General features: G+C 44.8%; 1 protein-coding gene and 1 long non-coding RNA gene across 5 annotated transcripts; both read right to left on the bottom strand.

Moving 5' to 3' along the window:
- Positions 1-12231: 12231 nt before the first annotated feature.
- On the bottom strand, positions 12232-14383 carry LOC126992154 (uncharacterized). 4 transcript variants are annotated; one of them, XR_007746262.1, is made up of 6 exons: positions 14156-14374; positions 13988-14107; positions 13880-13915; positions 13323-13443; positions 12731-12821; positions 12232-12350 (listed from the first exon to the last, which is right to left on the bottom strand). XR_007746262.1 is itself a non-coding variant. In XM_050850812.1 (6 exons), exons 1-4 carry the CDS (start codon positions 14270-14272, stop codon positions 13387-13389), a joined length of 354 nt encoding a protein of 117 aa, XP_050706769.1. In that variant the 5' UTR covers positions 14273-14383; the 3' UTR covers positions 12232-12350; positions 12731-12821; positions 13323-13386. The 4 variants fall into 4 exon arrangements, 1 of the variants encoding a protein (XP_050706769.1); XR_007746263.1 differs by having other exon boundaries at positions 13964-14083; XR_007746264.1 differs by having other exon boundaries at positions 13964-14059.
- A 2789-nt stretch (positions 14384-17172) lies between these two features.
- On the bottom strand, positions 17173-20887 carry LOC126992152 (uncharacterized). Its single transcript, XR_007746260.1, has 3 exons — positions 20764-20887; positions 19866-19943; positions 17173-17735 (listed from the first exon to the last, which is right to left on the bottom strand). It is a non-coding gene; the product is annotated as an uncharacterized LOC126992152 (long non-coding RNA).
- Between the last annotated feature and the right edge of the window lie 1110 nt (positions 20888-21997).

Here is a 21997-nt window from a genome sequence, read left to right as displayed (position 1 = left end):
TTTTATGAACCCATCATTTAACACCTTCCTTTTTTTTCACTCAGAGCACACCTTATATCATACCATTAACTCAAAACATAACCAAAGGGGAAATAACTCGGTCACTCGGTGTCACTAAGCTCTCAACTCCACACACACACACACACACACACACACACACACACACACACACATTCGTAATCGTAATACTAATATACATATTCCTATTATTTTCCTGTAATATTTATTTATTCATTATTATGTTTTCTTTGCTAAAGGGAGGGGCCATGGCCCCATGGCCTCCCCCCTCGGTACGCCACTGTGCAAGGCGTAGTAGTGGTGCCGTGCCGTAACACTTATAACAGTATATATAAGTAACACTACAGTACTTGCATGGTGTAGTAGTGGTCCCGTAACACTTATAACAGTATATATAAGTAACAGTACAGTAGTTGCCTGTCGTAGTGGTGGTCCCGTAACAAACGCGTCACACTCCAGCAGGCGTGCCAACAGGCTTGGTAATAACAGTGCCTTAGTCAACCCTCGCTAGCAAGGATTATTGCTGAAAAATGTTGTGTCTACATGTACTTTTCTGTGGTACTTGACGCTTATAAGACCTTACAGTAGTGCAACACACGAGACTTGGCACAGAACATAGCAACATTACTTTAGTTTACAAGTATAAGTACTTTATTTCACTTCTATAAATATGTTTTATAACTAGTCTTTAGTGCAATGAACACACCTTCCTCAATAGTTAATTAGTGGTAAGACGCAAATATACCTTCTGGCGGCACTTGTCATGGTTGGCAGCACCGGGTGGACGGCCGCTGCCAGGTGAGCACTGGGAAGGTGGTTTGTGCCGTGGTCAGCAGTGGAAGGGAGGGGGCGCCGGGCCCGGAATAGCCCTGGAAACGGGAGTATGGCGGTGGAGGTGTGTGTGTGTGTGTGTGTGTCCTGTCGATAATGAGCACCATCAGCACGCAGCCACAGGTGGTGGTGGTGGTGGTGTGTCGATTAAAATGGAAACCACTCAAAATTGGATAAAGATAGGAACATGCAAATAGCGCTTTCTGTTTGTTTGTTTGGAATGTTCTATTATGTGTTTGTAGAGTATTTAATCTTCTTTCTTTTGATGCTATCTGCATGTTCCTATCTTTATCCAATTTTGAATAATTCACACTTTTATCAACATTTTTATTCAGGTTTTTCAATTTCTGGGGTCACTACCAGGTTTGAGGGTGTTTTTTTGTGGTTTTTGTTTTTTGTTTGGGATTCCCTCTTGTGTGTTTGTAGAATATTTAATCGTCTTTCTGGTGCCATCTGCATGTTCCTATCTTTATTCAATTTTGAGCTATTCCCACTTTTATCAACATTTTTCATTCAGGTTTTTCAATTTCTTGGGTCGCTCTACCAAGTTTAAGGATGTATTTCTCTGCTTTCTGTTTGTTTATTTAAGATTCGCGCCTGTGTGTTTCTAGTATATTTAATCTTCTTTCTTTTGGCGCTATCTGCATGTTCCTATCTCTATCCAACTTTGAGTTATTCACATTTTTATTAACACTTTTCATTCAGGTTTTTCAATTTCTGGGGTCGCTCTACCAGGTTCAAGGATGTTTTTTCTCTGCTTTCTGTTTGTTTATTTAAGATTCGCGCCTGTGTGTTTCTAGTATATTTAATCTTCTTTCTTTTGGCGGTATCTGCATGTTCCTATCTCTATCCAACTTTGAGTTATTCACATTTTTATTAACACTTTTCATTCAGGTTTTTCAATTTCTGGGGTCGCTCTACCAGGTTCAAGGATGTTTTTCTCTGCTTTCTGTTTATTTATTTGAGATTCGCTCTTGTGTATTTGTAGAGTATTTAATTCCTTTTCTTTTAGCGCTATCTGCATGTTCCTATCTTTATCCAATTTTGAATAATTCACACTTTTAACAGCATTTTTCATTCAGGTTTTTCAATTTCTTGGGTCGCTCTACCAGGTTCAAGGATATTTTTCTCTGCTTTTTGTTCGTTTATTTAAGATTCGCTCTTGTGTGTTTGTAGAGTATTTAATCATCTTTCTTTTGGCGCTATCAGCATGTTCCTATCTCTATCCAATTTTGAGTAATTCTTATTTTTATCAACATTTTTCATACACGTTTTTCAATTTCTGGAGTCGCTCTACCAGGTTCAAGGATGTTTTTCTCTGCTTTCTGTTTGTTTGTTTGAGATGCGCTCTTGTATTTTTGTAGAGTATTTAATCCTCTTTCTTTTGGTGGTATCTGTATGCTTCTATCTTTAGCCAATTATGAGTTAGTTTGACTTTTATAAGGACTTTTTTCATGATTCTACCCTCTAGTCTTGACACCATGGAATCGCACTGCCAGGTTTGGAGGTGTTTTTCTCTGCTTTCTGTTTGTTTGTTTAAGATTCGCTCTTGCGTATTTGTAGAGTATTTAATCTTATATTTTTTGGCACTATTTGTATGTTCCTATCTTCATCCAATTTTGAGTAATTTTTATTTTAATCGACATTTTTCGTTCATGTTTTTCAATTTCTGGGGTCGCTCTACCAGGGTCAAGGATGTTTTTCTCTGCTTTCTGTTTGTTTGTTTGAGATGCGCTCCTGTGTATTTGTAGAGTATTTAATCGTCTTTCTTTTGGCGCTATCTGCATGTTCCTATCTTTATTCAATTTTGAGTTATTCCCATTTTTATCAACACTTTTCATTCAGGTTTTTCAATTTCCGGGGTCGCTCTACCAGGGTCAAGGATGTTTTTCTCTGCTTTCTGTTTGTTTCTTTGAGATTCGCTCTTGTGTATTTGTAGAGTATTTAATCTTCTTTCATTTGACACTATCTGTATCCTTCTATCTTTAGCCAATGGAATAAGCTCCCACCGTCAGTGGTCCAGTGTAACACGATTGACAAGCTCGACCGTCACTCCCTTGAACTTAATATTAACTAGAGTAGAAAAGCAACGTTTTGGAGCCATCTGATTAATGTAAAATCACTTAGGTTTAAGGACAGACCACCTAGTCTGGACCATGGGGTCTGTGCGGTCTTATTTTCTATGTAAATCTCTCTCTCTCTCTCTCTCTCTCTCTCTCTCTCTCTCTCTCTCTATTAATTTTATTATATACCATGAGAATAACTATGCTGTCAAGAATTGGTATGCTCACTACACAAAGGAAATTTAATAAGATTTTAGGGGGCGAAGGATTACACTTACCACTCTCAAAGGTGACAAAATACTGGTGGAAGCTGTCCCTGTTTTGTTAGTTGTCTTTGTGTTGCTAATTGTCCCTGTGTCGGTAGCCGTCCCCGTGTTGGTAGTCGTCTCTGTGTTGGTAGTCGTCCCTGTGTCGGTAGCCTTCCCTGTGTTGGTAGTCGTCTCTGTGTTGGTAGTCGTCCCTGTGTTGGTAGTCGCCCCTGTGTCGGTAGCCGTCCCTGTGTTGGTAGTCGTCCCTGTGTTGGTAGCTGTCCCTGTGTTGGTAGCTGTCCCTGTGTTGGTAGCCGTCCCTGTGTTGGTAGTCGTCCCTGTGTTAAAATAGTCAATTCTTCATGTCAAAAAACTATCTTCCGAGCCAAAAAGTGTCTTCTGGGCAGTGGTGCCAGATTGTCGTACCCAGGGCATCATAATTACCTGGTTTTGACCCTTAATTATTCCCCTAAGACATCTGCAATTGACGATTTTAATGAAAACTATAAATTTTTCCAGCTATTGGGATGAAGGAGGCAGTTTTCAGGTTACAAGTCGGCAAATGTAAAAGGATTGAGTAGGACATTTTGTACTCCCGTTTGCACACTTAATAAGTTGCTAACGTGTCAGAGGGAGGTGTAGTACGGGGATGGTAATGACTAAGTTGCTATTAACAATATTTATTCTAACAGTAAAAGGAATATACCTGAGCACATCAGTAAGTACAGAATCAACAAGTTAACGTCACTACTAATTGTCACACGCCCAAATGAAATCAACAATCTTCACGGCAGACACACTCAGTAGCTCGTAGCGACCAGTCACTAATGAAACACACATATGTACGGTTGGTTACGCTTCACTAACAACAACACTAAATGTTCCTACTCAACATAACAAAGTTCCTAATACTCCAGAACGATCACATGCTACACAGTCACAAGAAATACGGCTTCTCCTAACAGTCTCGTAATTCTACTCACCAGTGTTGCCCCAAGTACAGTAACGGCCACAGCCCAAAAATAGCTTAACTGTTACTGAATTGGTGAATGCGACACTCCTGCTCCTTGCTGAGCTCTTATATAGGGCCAGCGGCTACTATACAAATCGTCACCGCCGTGTCGTTTTACATCACAACACGTCACAAAACGTCATGACAACGCCCACGTGAACAGTTCATGCCCGCCGGCCTTATACTCATCCATAGGATGACCCACGAGTGTTCCGCCTCCCGGCACTTCCTGTCTGTGCGCTCACTCCCTATCTGTTCACACATCAGGTTGTGGAGCCAACATGTTCACTCTCACTGTTCATTGTTCATTGTAACTTCGTTATGGTTCACCGTTCAACTTGGCTTTCTTCATCCACAGGTTCAGTATTTATTTCTGAGTTCAGTGGTTCCCTTGAATCCCAGCCAGCGCTTCTGGATGTCGTGTGAGTTGCTGGGAATTTTCTACCACTGTTTGGCTTACTTCAACGTGCTGGGCCGGGGCCCGACAGACAGCGTTGAGTCTGGGCCCCAATAGGCATCAAAACACCAACTTCCGAGCCTAAAACTGTCTTCTTGGGCGCTGATAACTAGACTCATTTATACTCAGAGTTAAAACAGTTAATTCCCGATGATTCCCGGCAATAGTTAGCTGTCAAAAACCCAACTTCCAAATTCAAGGGCATGGAGATACATGCTTAGATCTAATTGCCAATGAATTTCCTTGTCACCTTAACCCGTTAGCAGCGACAGGCCAAATTTGTGGCTTTACCGTGTAGCAGCGACGGGCCAAATTTGTGGCTTTACCGTGTAGCAGCGACAGGCCAAATTTGTGGCTTTACCGTGTAGCAGCGACGGGCCAAATTTGTGGCTTTACCGTGTAGCAGCGACGGGCCAAATTTGTGGCTTTACCGTGTAGCAGCGACGGGCCAAATTTGTGGCTTTACCATGTAGCAGCGACGGGCCAAATTTGTGGCTTTACCGTGTAGCAGCGACGGGCCAAATTTGTGGCTTTACCGTGTAGCAGCGACGGGCCAAATTTGTGGCCTTATCATGTAGCAGCGACGGGCCAAATTTGTGACTTTACCGTGTAGCAGCGACGGGCCAAATTTGTGGCTTTACCGTGTAGCAGCGACGGACCAAATTTGTGGCTTTGCCGTGTAGCAGCGACGGGCCAAATTTGTGCCATGATATAAACCCCCCAAAGTAGATGATACATAATCTGATCACAAATGCTTTGATATATATTATGAAATGGTTTGTGGGGGGTGATTTTTTCTCATTTTTCTCGCTCCGAGGGACCATTAACCCAGCAGGGATCCTGTTTCTTAACCCTTTGAGCCGACAACTTTCTTCACCATCCAGCCTCTGCCTTCCTCAGACGGGCCCTTGTTATTAGTAGTAGAATTAACATCTATGAACTCCTGCTTGTAACCATTTCTCAGAACATGGTCCAAAGTGACCCTTCATGCGGTTAACTCACATACTTAACCATGTTTCCCGTTGAGGGTCCAAAAGCCAGCCATCCCAGCCTAGTCCTGGTAGCGAAGGGTCATCTCTCACAAAGTCCACGACATCCCCAAATGATTTGATTCCTCGTGTCTCAGGAGCTAAAGAGTTATGAGCACTGCCAGTTACAGGTGTTGTAGGTGAGTGTTAGGAGCATCTTGTGTTAGAATCTTGTGTTCCTAACTGATGTGCTTGCCAAGATATTGGCACTTGAAGTTGACGCACACACACACACACACACACACACACACACACTAACTCCGTGATGGTTCTTGCAGGGAAGGAACTGAGATGAGACCAGACTCGGCCCTCCAGTGAGCCCAGGAGACCACCGAGGGACACCCACGCACCTCATGGATCGGGGGAGGACGCATGGAGATGGTGGGTGAGTGAAGCAACCCACCCCCTGTGTATGCTCAGGCCCAAGGTTACGTCAGGTCAGGGGCTGCCTCAAGAACAGGTCATTTCTCTCCACACTTTCCTCCATTTTTCTGCTGTTTCCTCCACCTCTTCCTCCTATGCCCCAAAATTGCTTAATCTTTCCTCTTCCTCCTCCTGTCTTCCGCTTCTTCCTCCTCCTCTTCGTACCTCTCCTATCTCCACTTTTATCAAGGTCTGTGTATTTCTCCAATATAATTTTGGTGGTTTCATTATTTCCTCCTCCAAGTTCAAGTCCATTTTTCTCCCTTTTCCTTCCTCTCTTCCTCCTTCCCTCTTATACCAAAAAATAGCTTAATCTTTCCTCTTCCTTCTCTCATCTTCCTTTTCCTCCTCATCCTTTTCATTTCCCTGTTATCTCCACTTTTATCAAGGTCTGTGTATTTCTCTGGCATAATTTTGGTGGTTTCATTCATTTCCTCCTCCAAGTTCAAGTCCATTTTCCTCCACTTTCCACAACCTCTTCCTCCTTTTCCCCTACACCAAAAAATAGCTTACTCTTTCCTTTTCCTCCTCCTGTTTTCCTTTTCCTCCTCCTCCTTTTCATTCCTCTCCTATCTCCACTTTTATTAAGGTCTGTGTATTTCTCCAGTGTAACTTTAGTGGTTTTGTTCATTTCCTCCTCCAAGTTCAACTCCATTTCTCTCCCTTTTCTTTCCTCTCTTCCTCCTTTCCTCCTATGCCAAAAATTAGTTTCATCTTTCCTCTTCCTCATCCTCTTCGTTTCCTTGTTATCTCCACTTTTATCAAGGTCTGTGTCTTTGTAAACTTTGCAGAATGGACGAAAAAAACACCAGAAATTGCTTGTATATTTATTGAGCAAACTGACACTTCTTGCAGAGAGAGAAAGAGAGAGAGAGAGGGCGGGGGGGGGTTCCTTATGTGTCTGTGGGGGCATATGTCTGTGGGGGTTGTCAACACACTGGGGGGGGACACCCTGTGGGGCCTGGGAGCTGAGAGAGCGAGAGAGAGAGAGAGAGAGAGAGAGAGAGAGAGAGAGAGAGAGAGAGAGAGAGAGAGAGAGAGAGAGAGAGAGAGAGAGAGAGAGAGAGAGATTCTTGGCACTAAACTCTGCCAGACTCTTGCAGGGAGGGAGACAGAGACGAGACCACTGAGCCGAGGGAACCAGTCAGGCCTTCAAGATGCTGCCTGGATGCTGGGGAGAAGATGGAGGGAGATTGATTGAAGGGCAGAGATGAGAGAGAGAGAGAGATGGAACTAACTCTATCTCTCTGTATTTCTATAAAGAGAAGACTAATAAAGTTTGGAAATATATGTTACAACGGATATATTTAAACCTACTACTCTTCTTCTTCTTCCTTGTCTCTTTCCTCTGTCCACCAGTGAGCTATTGTATTCTTCCCTTCCCTTCCCTTCTCTTCCCCTCCCCTCCCAAGATGCCGCCTGGATGTTGAGGGGAGAGAGAGAGAGAGGATGAGATGGCTCTCTCTCTTCTTTTCAATGGACCTTATACACTTTTACATTACTTTTTTTTGAGAGAGAGAGAGAGAGAGCTCCAGCTTCCAGTCCCTTGCTGAGCTGAGTGACCAGACAGCACCAGCCAGTCAGCCATAGCCCTGAAAAGATATATGGTGGTTAGGTCCCGGTAGATTGTGGTGGAGTGGTAAAAATTGTGGTTGAATGTCAGGTCTTGGGTTGAAATTCTGGGGTTACAGAGCTGAAAAAGTTTTGAACAAGTTAAGTTTTTGGGTTGAACTTGTGATGACTGATGGTTGAATTGTGGTAGACTGGTAGAGGGATGTTGGGCAAATATTGTGTGGTGGTTAGACCCTGGTAGATTGTGATAGACTGGTAGAAATCATGGTTGAAAGAGACAATAGTAACTTACCACATATCAGCAACTTCCTTTGCCAGCTTCCATCAATTGCACGATCTGTAATAATAATAATAATAATAATAATAATAATAATAATAATAATAATAATCATAATAATAATAATAATAATAATAATCATAATAATAATAATAATAATAATAATAATAATAATAATAATAATAATAAAAGTATATAAAATTAATCTATTTTCTCATTCCTGAGAGAGAGAGAGAGAGAGAGAGAGAGAGAGAGAGAGAGAGAGAGAGAGAGAGAGAGAGAGAGAGAGAGAGAGAGAGAGAGAGAGAGAGAGAGAGAGAGAGAGAGAGAGAGTTACCTCCACATCTGAAAAGGAAAAATCTATAATCTTCCTTCCTCTTCCTCCTCCTCACACACACACAAAAATTCTGGCACACCAAAGTTATGACCTCCGCAGCAGCAGCAGTTAGACGCTGAATTATAATCACAAGTTATAGTGTGCGTCGTGGCAAGTCCCTGCTGGTGAGCCTGGTTCAGACCCTCACACCAACCACCTCCCAGGGCCAAAACGGAGGTGGGTTGAGTTCTAATGTGTGTTCCCTTGTTTCACGGTACAGAGGAAGGGTCACACACCTAACCCGGGAAATGCCCACAACTCCTAGGAAAGCCTGGTCAAATGTGTGTTTCTTTAGGTTCACAGTACAGAGGAAGTGTCACACTACCACCAGGGTCACACACCTAATCCGGGAAATGTCCACAACTCCTAGGAAAGCCTGGTCAAATACGTGTTTCTTTAGGTTCACAGTACAGAGGTAGGGTCACAAAACTACCCCTGAAAATGCCCACAACTCCTATGAAAGCCTGGTGAAATGTGTGTTTCCTTAGGTTCACAGTACAGAGGAAGGGTCACACTACCACCAGGGTCACACAACTACCCCGGGAAATGCCCACAACTCCTAGGAAAGCCTGGTCAAATGTGTGTTCCCTTAGGTTCATGGTACAGAGGAAGGGTCAAACTACCACCAGGGTCACACAACTACCCTGGGAAATGCCCACAACTCCTAGGGAAAGCCTTGCCAAATATGTGTTTCTTTAGGTTCACGGTACAGAGGAAGGGTCACACTACCACCAGGGTCACACACCTACCCTGGGAAATGCTCACAACTCCTAGGAAAGCCTGGTCAAATGTGTGTTTCCTTTGGTTCACGGTACAGAGGAAGGGTCACACTACCACCAGGGTCACACAACTACCCTGGGAAATGCCCACAACTCCTAGGAAAGCCTGGTCAAATGAGTGTTTCTTTAGGTTCACGGTACAGAGGAAGGGGCACACTACCACCAGGGTCACACACCTACCCCGGGAAATGCCCACAAATCCTAAGAAAGCCTGGTCAAATGTGTGTTTCTTTAGATTCACAGTACAGAGGAAGGGTCAAACTACTACCTGGGTCACAAAACTACCCCTGGAAATGCCCACAACTCCTAGGAAAGCCTGGTCAAATATGTGTTTCTTTAGGTTCATGGTACAAAGGAATGGTCAAACTACCACCAGGGTCACAAAACTGCCCCTGGCAATGCCAACACCACCTAGGAAAGCCTGGTCAGATGTTTGTTCCCTTAGGTTCATGGTACAGAGGAAGGTTCACACTACTACCAGGGTCACAAAACTACCCCTGGAAATGCCCACAACTCCTAGGAAGGGCCTGGTCAAATGTGTTTCCTTAGGTTCACAGTACAGAAGAAGGGTCAAACTACTACCAGGGTCACAAAACTACCCTTGGAAATGCCCACAACTCCTAGGAAAGCCTTGGCAAATGTGTGTTTCCCTTAGGTTCATGGTACAAAAGAAGGGTCACACTACCACCAGGGTCACACAACTACCCCTGGAGATGCCCACAACTCCTAGGAAAGCCTGGTCAAATGTGTGTTTTCATAGGTTCACAGTACAGAGGAAGGGTCACACTATCACCTGGGTCACAAAACTACCCCTGGAAATGCCCACAACTCCTAGGAAAGCCTTGTCAAATGTGTGTTTCCTTAGGTTCACAGTACAGAGGAGGGGTCACAAAACTACCCCTGGAAATGCCCACAACTCCTAGAAAAGCCTTGTCAAATGTGTGTTTTCTTAGGTTCACAGTACAGAGGAGGGGTCACAAGACTACCCCTGGAAATGCCCACAACTCCTAGGAAAGCCTGGTCATATGTGTGTTTCTTTAGGTTCACAGTACAAAGGAAGGGTCACAAAACTACCCCTGGAAATGCCCACAACTCCTAGGAAAGCCTTGTCAAATGTGTGTTTTCTTAGGTTCACAGTACAGAGGAAGGGTCACAAAACTACCCCTGGAAATGCCCACAACTCCTAGGAAAGCCTGGTCATATGTGTTTCTTTAGGTTCACAGTACAGAGGAAGGGTCACAAAACTACCCCTGTAAATGCCCACAACTCCTAGGAAAGCCTTGTCAAATGTGTTTTCTTAGGTTCACAGTACAGAGGAAGGGTCACAAAACTACCCCTGGAAATGCCCACAACTCCTATGAAAGCCTGGTCATATGTGTGTTTCCTTAGGTTCACAGTACAGAGGAAGGGTCACAAAACTACCCCTGGAAATGCCCACAACTCCTAGGAAAGCCTTGTCAAATGTGTGTTTTCTTAGGTTCACAGTACAGAGGAGGGGTCACAAGACTACCCCTGGAAATGCCCACAACTCCTAGGAAAGCCTGGTCATATGTGTGTTTCTTTAGGTTCACAGTACAAAGGAAGGGTCACAAAACTACCCCTGGAAATGCCCACAACTCCTAGGAAAGCCTTGTCAAATGTGTGTTTTCTTAGGTTCACAGTACAGAGGAAGGGTCACAAAACTACCCCTGGAAATGCCCACAACTCCTAGGAAAGCCTGGTCATATGTGTGTTTCTTTAGGTTCACAGTACAGAGGAAGGGCCACAAAACTACCCCTGGAAATGCCCACAACTCCTAGGAAAGCCTTGTCAAATGTGTGTTTTCTTAGGTTCACAGTACAGAGGAAGGGTCACAAAACTACCCCTGGAAATGCCCACAACTCCTAGGAAAGCCTGGTCAAATGTGTGTGGCAGTCGAAATGTGGGCCGAGAGAGAGAGAGAGAGAGAGAGAGAGAGAGAGAGAGAGAGAGAGAGAGAGAGAGAGAGAGAGAGAGAGAGAGAGAGAGAGAGAGAGAGAGAGAGAGAGAGAGAGAGAGAGAGAGAGAGAGAGATAATGTTCCATAATAGACTCGGAGCAGAGTGAGGATGACTCATTTTCTCGCCGGCAACACACGCCTCAGTGAATAAGCTACCCGAGTAATACGTTCACCTGGATCACAGTCTGTTCACCCCAGGACGGCAATGAGTCAGTATTTTTTTTTTTTTTTTTACAGCTAAGGAGACAGTTCAAGGGTGTTAAAAAAAAAAAAAAAGCCTGGTACTTACTGCTCCTGAATAGAGGTAAAAGGTCTGGTGCTCGAGGTCGCATGTTGCCTCCTGCCCGGGGTCGCCTCAGAGCACGCTGCATCCCGCCTCAACAAATTTTGCCCGTCGCTGCTGCTGGGTTAATATGCTTGCTTGTATGAGATCACTTGAACACAATGCATGCTTTGGTGAAGTCTGAACTAGGCTGTGATGCACACACGCACACACACACACACACACACACACAGTACAGAGGAAGGGTCACACTACCACCAGGGGCACAAAACTAACCCTGGAAATGCCCACAACTCACCCACAGCCCACAACCCACGGCCCGGTAGCTCAGTGGGTAGAGCGTCTGCCTCACAACCAGAAGGGCCGGGGTTCAATTCCCCGGCCGGGTGAATATGAGTTGGGTCTTTCACGTGTAGCCCCTGTTCACCTAGCAGAGTACGCGACGTCAGGCAAGGAGTTGTGACCTCGTTGTGGCGGTGTGTTGTGTGTGAGTGGTCTCAGTTCTGCCCAAAGATTGGTACTACGAGCTCTGCGCTCTTCCGTAGGGGAACGGCTGGCTGGCTGACCCGCAGCAGACCAAGAGCTGAATTACACACACACACACACACACACACTTTCATTCCATTCTGTTGTAAATATCTTAAATAATGTTTAGTTTGCGTACATACATGGCTTAATGATGCTACTGTAAGAATTCTAGTATAGTCAAACCATTTCATATAGTCTGGGCGTTCAATTCCGTGGGTCCTTTCCTCCCCTCTTCTCTGCCACACAGTCCCAACACCTGTCCCTTCCTCTCATATGCTACCATTAAGAATCATGATCCCCACTGCTACCGGGTTAAATATACAGGACTAACATGCCAGGAACTCACCGAGCAGGCTGTGTTGGGGAGGTAGTCCAGGCCACACTCTTCCAGCATGTCAGTGGCCACGGACAGGGGGATGTCACTCACTGCCGTCAAGTACATCAACCGGTACAGTAGGTCCGGGGAGAAGATCTTGACCTTTGGGAGAGAGAGAGAGAGAGAGAGAGAGAGAGAGAGAGAGAGAGAGAGAGAGAGAGAGAGAGAGAGATTCAACATTACTTTTTATGTTATATTATTTTACAAGATGCATTCAACTTATCCGTAAAATTTTCCACCTCATCCTTCACCCCTCAACAGAGAGAGAGAGAGAGAGAGGAGAGAGAGAGAGAGAGAGAGAGAGAGGAGAGAGAGGAGAGAGAGAGAGAGAGATTGATCCATACCTTCCTCTTCATTTCTATCTCTTTAACTCTCTTTCTCTCCTTTATTTACTCTCTCTCTCTCTCTCTCTCTCTCAAGAACTTTACGTGTATATTCTTTTCTATTTGTCTTGTTCAAACCTTCAGTGTTTGAGCACCCACCTGTGACAGTGTTCAACATGTGGTGTGCTGATTGCGCTGCAGGGTGTGGACAGGGACGTCCTCATCCCAGTCCTGGCTGGGAGCATCATCACTGTATAGGTCATGAGAGTTAATACAGGTAACTGTAGATTTACGCGAGTTTGGTTTACGCGTTTTTGAAATAACGCGTGGTCCAAAATCTATATAAATGTTTAATTTACACATTTTTTTTCTTTTATACGTGATATTTTCTGGAGTGTCCACCAGATGTCTCAAGCAACTGGACTCACACGGTCACACAGCTGAGCTCAGTTCTTCCCGCGCGCCACTTGAACAAAAATACAGTACCCACGCTACTCAACAACACCCTCGCTGCTGTGCTAACACGAGGGGAAGGGCAGCCAAAGGAGGAACCACGAGAGGGAGAGGAGTCAGAGTGATACAGGAGGCAACACAAACCTACCTCTTGTTGGATTTACTACAGTGTTTTGGATTTACGCAATGAGCTTTTCACAATACTCGCGTAAATCCAGAGTTACCTGTATATGCAAAACATCGTAAATCAACACACTGGGAACTATGGGAGGCCTGCACCCCGTCACTAACACCTCACCTTGGACAAGAGCTGCTTCAGATTCTCGGCAGTTTCCTCAAGGCTGTTCCCGAAGCCCTCCGAGTCACCCAGCAGCTTGTGAGTCTCCAGCGAGTGCTTCCTGGCCGAGGCAGCACGATGGCTGCAGGGAAGGCTGAGGAAGGGAACAAATTAAGGATTGGTGTGAGTTGCATTGTTCTTGTTGCTGGTATTTCCATGTGAGGATGAGGAGCAGTGATCACAGGGAAGCTCGATTGCAAGTCTTACGTAACAGTGCCACACCTCGCCTAATCGCCCTTACCGGAGCACCCGGCAGCCCACACAACCCTGATGACAATGAGAGTGTGGTAACTGCCCCAACAATAGCCACTTTTAAAGCGCGTTATGACAGACACCTTGATTTGATTAACTAAGATACTGGCTAACTAGTCCTAAGAGGTGGGGGACATCATAAGAAGTCCTCTTAATTCCCCACTATTTATTCCTAGCTAAGCATTCCTAGCTAAGACAGGCACGGGGGAAGGAAGGAGGGAGGGAAGAATAAAGGAGGAACCAGTGAGTGACATGCGGCACCTCACCTGCCACTCCGCCGTCACCAGCTTGGCCATCTCCACCTTTCTCTTGAGCCACTTCTCCACCTTTCTCTTGAGCCGCTTCTCCACCTTTCTCTTGAGCCGCTTCTCCACCTTTCTCTTGAGCCGCTTCTCCACCTTTCTCTTGAGCCGCTTCTCCACCTTTCTCTTGAGCCGCTTCTCCACCTTTCTCTTGAGCCGCTTCTCCACCTTTCTCTTGAGCCGCTTCTCCACCTTTTTCTTGAGCCGCTTCTCCACCTTTTTCTTGAGCCGCTTCTCCACCTCGGGTTTCTTGGCCATAATGAAGTAGAAGAAGGCGTTGCGTCTCTTCTGCTTGCTCATCGCTGCCCGCCAGGAATACTCAGGAGGTGGAGGAGGAGGGAGAGCACGGCCGTACATCCAACCTCGATGGTGGTGGACGGAGCACTGACTCGCAACGTCGCAAGTTCACAACCAGCGTTACCATATTGTCGTACTGGGCATAACTTTTTCTTCTGCTTGAGGCCCAAAACTGCTGAGCCTACACTGATAACGATATACATTCACAACTAGAGTTCAGATGGTTAATTATCGATGTTTATCTGCAATTGTTATGGGTCAGAAACAGGAAAATGCGATGTTCTGAGTACGACGATATGGCAACGCTGCTCGCAACGTTGCCAAAGTGTCGTACTCAGCTGCTCATTTTTCCCGATTTCAGGCAAAAAAATGTCCCACCCACAAAACTAACGATACTTAGATTTCTCAACAAAAACTCCTAATGTGTTCAGATGCAAACCTTTCCCTGAGTTGTGCTATAGCGGTGTCCGAAAATGGGAGAAAAATAGCTCTTCGATAGTATTCCTATGATTGATGATTGATTGATATAGTTTATTGTTGCACGTAAAACAACAAAGGAGAAGGGAGGAACATGCCATTTGCAGTTGGAGGGTTTGTCTTAATTATGTCTCTGATGACCACTGATTGCTTCATTTCATACTCACCACTGTCACCAGACAAGTTCACTTGCTGCCTCTACAGTATAATTATATAGTCCTCCAATCACTTTGACTGCACCTTACACCTAAAATCAAGTAATTTTGAGAGGCAAGAAGGAGAGAAGGCACACTTACGACTTTCGTGCTCTCTCTCTCTCTCTCTCTCTCTCTCTCTCTCTCTCTCTCTGCCAGAGCCATCCCAATCTCGTATTCCTCTTCTTCCTGTCACCCGCTACAAACACCCGTCCGCCAGTTGACAGCTTGACGTCGCAGCACTCTACACACAATTTTATGAGCCCATCATTTAACGCCTTACTTTTTTTTCACTCAGAGCAAACCTTATGTCCTACCATTAACTCAAAACAAAACCAAAGGGGAAATAACTCGGTCACTCGGTGCCACTGAACTCTCAATTCCACACACACACACACACACACACACACACACACACACACACACACATTCGTAATCGTAACACTAATATACATATTCTTATTATCTTCCCGTAACATTTATTTATTCATTATTATTTTTCTTTGCAAAAGGGGGGAGGGGGGGGGGGGCATGCCCCTCACCCCCTCGGTACGCCGCTGCTTAGAAGGCTTACGGTGCGTCCTTTACCTTTACCGAGGTGCCAGTCTTGTGACGTCGGCGATCACGGACCTCCATCTCTCCCTATCATCAGCCATTCTCGTAACTTCTGCCACACTGTGTCTTCCATCCATGTCTTGTAGCAGGCTATCCATAAATTTAATTCTTTGACGTCCTCTTGCTCCTCTTCCTTCCACTCTTCCAAGCAAGCAGTCACTTTCTAGTCCTCTCCTTCTTAGCACATGACCCAGAAACTTTAGTTGTCGCCTTCTTATACTTTTCATTAATTGCCTATCTGCTGCTGCTCTTCGCAGAACTTCCTGGTTGGTCACACTGTCTGTCCAGGGAATTCTCAACATTCTCCTTAAAAACACATTTCCGCCGCGTCTATCTTTTTCTTTGTATTTGCTATAATTGTCCATGTTTCGCAACCATATAGTAAAGTTGACCACACAAAACATTTTAATAATCTCAATCGCATTTCCACATTCATACTCAAATTATTCAGCAATTTCCTCATATTTCCGAATGCCGTCTTTGCTATACATATTCTCCTGCCTATTTCCTTCTCACTTCCTCCGTCTTCACTAATCATGCTCCCAAGGTAATTAAATTTTTATACTTGCTCAATAAGCCTTTCACCAATCCGTATCCCCACTCGAAATTTGCTTTTTCTTTGTAACCAACATAACCACTGTTCTACTGCCATTGATTTTTAGCCCTTTTCTCTCACAACTCTCCTGTATCCTGTTCACCAGTGCTTGTAGTTTCTCCTCTGAGTCAGCCAAAAGTACAGTGTCGTCTACATACTTTATATTGTTAACATTTCTACCTCCAATTAAAATTCCATCCATGCCTTCCAATTCTTCTATCACTCGTTGACCGTATAGAGAAAAGAAGTCTGGCGACAGGACACACCCCTGTCTGACTCCTCTTGTAATCTGTACCCAGTCTGTCTCCTCCTATCTCCTCGTCCCTATGCTGTCAAATTCCCATCTTTGTTTTTTCATCTCTTCCGCTGGTAATCTCTGGAACAGCCTTCCCTCGCCTCCTGCCTACAACTTTAGCTCTTTGAAGAGGAGAGTATCGAGACATCTCTCCTTTCGAAGTTGACCTCTCTCCTGGCCTCTCATTATTTTCCCTCTGAATCTGAAGTTGTTGTTGTCCTTATCTTCTTTCTCCGTTCTTGTTTTTTGTTCTTCTTTATCCGTTGATCTTCGTATCCTTCATTTACCTTTCTTGTTGTTCCTCATCTTCTCCACCATATAGATGGTTCTTGTTTGTTTGTTTGTTTTGTTTTTTTTTTGCTTTTGTTTCTACTTTTTTGTTCTTTGTCTTCCATTTCCTCTTTTTTTTCTTTTTCTTCTTGTTTCTTTTTCTTTTTTTTCATGTCCGTCTTCTGGTTGTAGCGTTATTGTTGTTGTTGTTGTTGTTGTTGTTGTTGTTGTTGTTGTTGTCATTTGAGCAGGTTCTAGCGGGCTTTTTTTTCTTGAGCTTCCTCCCTTGCTATAAAAACAAACTTTGCAGACAATACGGAAAAAACGACGTAGCCGGCACTCACGTGATCAGTAAATTTCTGTGCATAATACTAGCATGTCTGCAATGACACGGAGAGAGAGAGAGAGAGGGGGTGGGGGGGGGCATGAATGATACATGAAGCTGCTGCATATATTTATTTTCTTGGGGCGGTTATTGTAGAACACTATAAGAATGCTTATTGATATCTGTTCCTCGTTTAAGTTATATCAGCTGACTTGGCTTACCAGTGATATGATTTTAAACAAAGAAACATCGTGGGCAAGAGGCGAACTGAAAGGGTTGCAGGTGTACTAATGAATTCTCCTCCCGAAATTGACCTCTCTTTCGGCCACCTCTTTTGATTCATTTTTTTAGGAGCAGCGAGAAGCCGGCTCTTTTTTATCATCATTGTTTCCTTTTTTGTGTGCCCTTGAGCTGTCTCCTTTGTTGTAAAGAAAATGAAATTCGTGCCCGTATAGATACATTGGAGTCGTGATTGGCGAGAAAATCCAGGAACGTTTGACTTAGATGACGGTATACTTGATAGTGAAACCGCGGCTGCTGCTGCTGGTGCCTTGATAAGCTGCGTAAATCTCATTGGTCTGGGATGTCAGAGGTGAAGGCACTACCCTATTGCCGCAGATAATTAAGGTGGTGTTTGACGGGTACATCCTCTCACTCCTCCCGTTCAGCAGAAGCCAGTCAGTTTCACAGTTCGTTGTCCCTAGAATCCTTGATGTAACTTCGTTGACCTTCACGCGACTTCCAGAAGGAGCCTTTGGACAAAAAAAAAGAAAAAAAAAAGAGTTGCGTTAGCTTAGAGGTAGATATGGAACGGGCCTCTGATGTTTCATTGGCGACCTGCTCGAAGAAAAATGGGTGTTTGAAGGGGGGATGAGCAAGTGATAATGTTATAAATCACTGGAGTGTTGGAGGAAGCAAGCGCATGGTACGTGTGGAGGACTCAAGTATAATGTAACCTTTTGTGGAGTTGGTGGTGATTGTTTTAACCCCTTGAATGCGGATTTCCTACCAGAAGACTTCACCAACTACAGGAATGGAACAAAAACTTTCTGCTACATTTCAATGAAGAAAAATTTAAGGTCCTGCATCTTGGGAGGGGATATCCAGCACACCAATACCACATGGGAAACACTCCACTATCCACCACAGAGGCAGAGAAAGACTTGGGAGTGTATGTTACCAGGCTACCAGTGAAGGGATATCCAGCACACCAATACCACAAGGGAAACACTCCACTATCCACCACAGAGGCAGAGAAAGACCTGGGAGTGTATGTTACCAGGCTACCAGTGAAGGGATATCCAGCACACCAATACCACATGGGAAACACTCCACTATCCACCACAGAGGCAGAGAAAGACCTGGGAGTGTATGTTACCAGGCTACCAGTGAAGGGATATCCAGCACACCAATACCACATGGGAAACACTCTACTATCCACCACAGAGGCAGAGAAAGACCTGGGAGTGTATGTTACCAGGCTACCAGTGAAGGGATATCCAGCACACCAATACCACATGGGAAACACTTCACTATCCACCACACAGGCAGAGAAAGACCTGGGAGTATGTGTTACCAGGCTACCAGTGAAGGGATATCCAGCACACCAATACCACATGGGAAACACTCCATTATCCACCACAGAGGCAGAGAAAGACCTGGGACTATATGTGACCAGGCTACCAGTGAAGGGATATCCAGCACACCAATACCACATGGGAAACACTCCACTATCCACCACAGAGGTAGAGAAAGACATAAGAACATAAGAACGTAAGGAGTCTGCAAGAGGCCGGTTGGCCTATACAAGGCAGCTCCTGTACACTCAACCCCACCTTACCTCACCATCCATGGCTTTATCTAACCTCTTCTTGAATGTATCTATGGTATTGGCACCCACAACATGGCTCCCAAGCCTGTTCCATTCGTCCACCACTCTATTGGTGAACCAACTCTTGCCTATGTCTTTGTTGAATCTGAATTTGTCTAACTTAAAACCATTGCCACGCATCCTACCTGGCTCTTTCACTCTCAAAATTTTATTGACATCCCCTTTATTAAAGTCCTTCATCCATTTATAGACTTCGATCAAGTCTCCTCGCTACCTTCGCCTTTCTAGAGAGTGTAGATTTAACTGCTTCAGCCTGTCTTCATAAGGCAAGTTTCTCACCCCCTGTATCATCTTCGTCATCCTCCTCTGTACAGGTTCTAACATCTTGATATCCATTCTATAATAGGGGGACCAGAACTGAGCTGCATAATCGAGATGAGGTCTAACTAGTGCTAAGTAAAGTTTGAGGATGACTTCAGCGCTCCTATTGCTCACGCTCCTTGAGATGAAACCCAGTACTCTGTTTGCCCGATTTTTAGCCTGAATGCATTGAGCCCTAGGACGGAGGTCAGCGCTCACTAGGACTCCTAAGTCTCTCTCACGCCCAGACCTGCTTAGAGGAGTGTCATTTAAGGAGTAATTGTGTAAGGGGTTATTCCTACCTACACTCAAAATGCTACACTTCCCGACATTGAATTCCATCTGCCACTTCCTCACCCAATCATATAGTCTGTCAAGCTCATCCTGGAGAACGGTAGCGTCGCTGTCTGATTGGATTACTCTACCGATCTTGGTATCATCTGCGAACTTACTAACATCGTTACTAATTCCTGTGTCCAAGTCACTGATGTAAATAATAAAAAGCAGAGGAGTATGTGTTACCAGGCTGCCAGTGAAGGCCAAATTCGTGTCAATCGCAGCGGACGGGTTAAGGTTTGATGAAAATAGATGACATGACCAAACAAATCTCTTGTCGACACCCCCGCTGGAGTGGCAGTGTTGTGGAGAGAGACACACACTAATACCTTTCTTGTGTTACATCAGTTTTTACCTGGATTCGGTATTCGCAGTATTTTTCTGCTGGAGGGGAAGTTATTGTGCCAGTCTGACCAACAGCTGCCGTGATTATCTGTGGATGGATACCATAGTGATTATGATACCAGGCTTGAGGGTGCATCGAGCAGGGATTATAAGCAGCTCTCGTATGTGCTTGTACGATGGGTCGAATTCAAATACAAACTATGTTCCATAATTTATCTTACTATTATTAAACACAAAAAAAATACATCTACTGTCAATATGTCCATCTGGCGAGAATCTCAACTTAGCAAGCAGCACAGTTGTATATTGCCGAAGTAGCGAGGCTCAGATAAATCCACAATGTTCCTTAAGGGGCTGCTATTACTCTGGGCAAATTTTCCGCGGATCTTCAGTCAAACCACGATTTCCGCTGGCGTGGTTCTCATTTGTTTCGTGTTATTGTTGATGATGATGATGGTGAGTAATACCGTTTTCCTTCGGTGAAATCTACCGTAGCTTTGGAAGATCGTGGACACGTCAGACAACCACGGAAATATGAGAACCACGCCAGCGGAAATCGTGGTTTGACTGAAGATCCACGGAAAATTTGCCCAGTGTAATAGGGTGGTATTATACGACAGTTTCACTTCTCACACCAAATCTTTCTAAAGGTCAAAGAAGGTGTCAGTCGGGTTCTAATGAGTGGTTCTTTAGGCTCATGCTACTGGGGAGGGGTCAGACTACCACCAGGGTCATAAAACTACTCCTGGAAATGCCCTAACTCAAACGAAAGCCTTGTCAAATATGTGAACTTGGGCGACGAAATGTCTTAAAATACGGCCCATAGTCCCTTTACCTGGTGACAACTTAGCAAGCAGCACAGTTGTGTATTGCCGGAGAAGCTCAGATAAATCCACAACGTTCCTTACCTGGTGACAACTCGTGGTTGCAGGCGTGAAGGAGATGTTGTAGCCCTGATAGGTCCTCGTGGGGTCGGTGAAGAATCTCGCGTTGAAATTGAAAGATGGCGATGTAAAGACTTTCCCTGATTGAGATCCACAACCTGGTGATTAAATTAAGAACAAGGATATATATATATATATATATATATATATATATATATATATATATATATATATATATATATATATATATATATATATATATATATATATATATATATATATATATATTTTTTTTTTACGGCTACGCCTATAGCGCCGGTAGGCTCGCTTGAGGGGCCTGGATGGTGTTTGGCCCCAGCCCATAATGGGGCAGGCAAGTGTTTATAGTGGCGCCATCTTCTCTTGGCTCATGCTGCCCCCCGGAACTCGTTCTTGATTCACTTGGACGGTTTCCTCTAGAGTCCGGGTTGATGGGTGGTCTTCAGGACAGCATGTGGGTAGTTTTAAGCCACTCGGCGGTGACTGAAAAATCCCAGGTGGTAGCGTGGGGATTCGAACTCGCGTCGTCCATCACGTGGTGAATGTGGGCCCAGCACGCTACCACTCAGCCACCGCCTACCCAGCGTCGTCTGTAGTGGCATCGTCAACGTTACCAGATTGTCGTACTTGGCGTATTGTTTTTGCCGATTTCTGACCAAAAACTATCGTACCCACAAAGATAACGATATGCATTTATAATTATCGTTAAAAACGGTAATTATTGCTGCTCTTTTTTTTTTTTCAATATTTATGGGCCAGGGGTGGGTTTCATCAAAGTTCCCAAGTCCTTGGAAGTGTGCTCAAGGAGTCCCAAGCGTGCGAGAAACCTTGGGCATGTTTCACGAAAGCTCCCAAGCCTTGGAACTCTGCCTATCTCGCTCGCCGCCTTGGGAGGCCGTGCGGGGTCTCCCAAGCGCTCCCAAGGAAGGTTCCAAGCGTCAGACTGTAAACATGGCAGCCCGTGAACAACCCCGCCAGCACCGACCAAGGAATTTTCGCCCGAGAAGGGACATCTTTAACGAGTACGATGACACTGAGTTCAAGAAGAGGTACAAGGTGGATCGTAGACTGTTGTTCGTCACTGACTTGGTGCGACACGTGACTGGCAACAGGACTGAGAGGAGCCGTGCGGCCACAGCGGAGCTGAAAGTGGCGTTGACTCTGCGATACCTCGCCACCGGGAGAATGCAGCAGTGCAGCGCAGATGACTTTTGAGTTT

Source organism: Eriocheir sinensis, unplaced genomic scaffold (genome assembly GCF_024679095.1).
Source record: "Eriocheir sinensis breed Jianghai 21 unplaced genomic scaffold, ASM2467909v1 Scaffold409, whole genome shotgun sequence".
Classification (NCBI taxonomy): Eukaryota; Metazoa; Arthropoda; class Malacostraca; order Decapoda; family Varunidae; genus Eriocheir; species Eriocheir sinensis.
The sequence above is the reverse complement of the archived record's forward strand: the minus strand, read 5'-3'. Positions and strand labels throughout refer to the sequence as shown.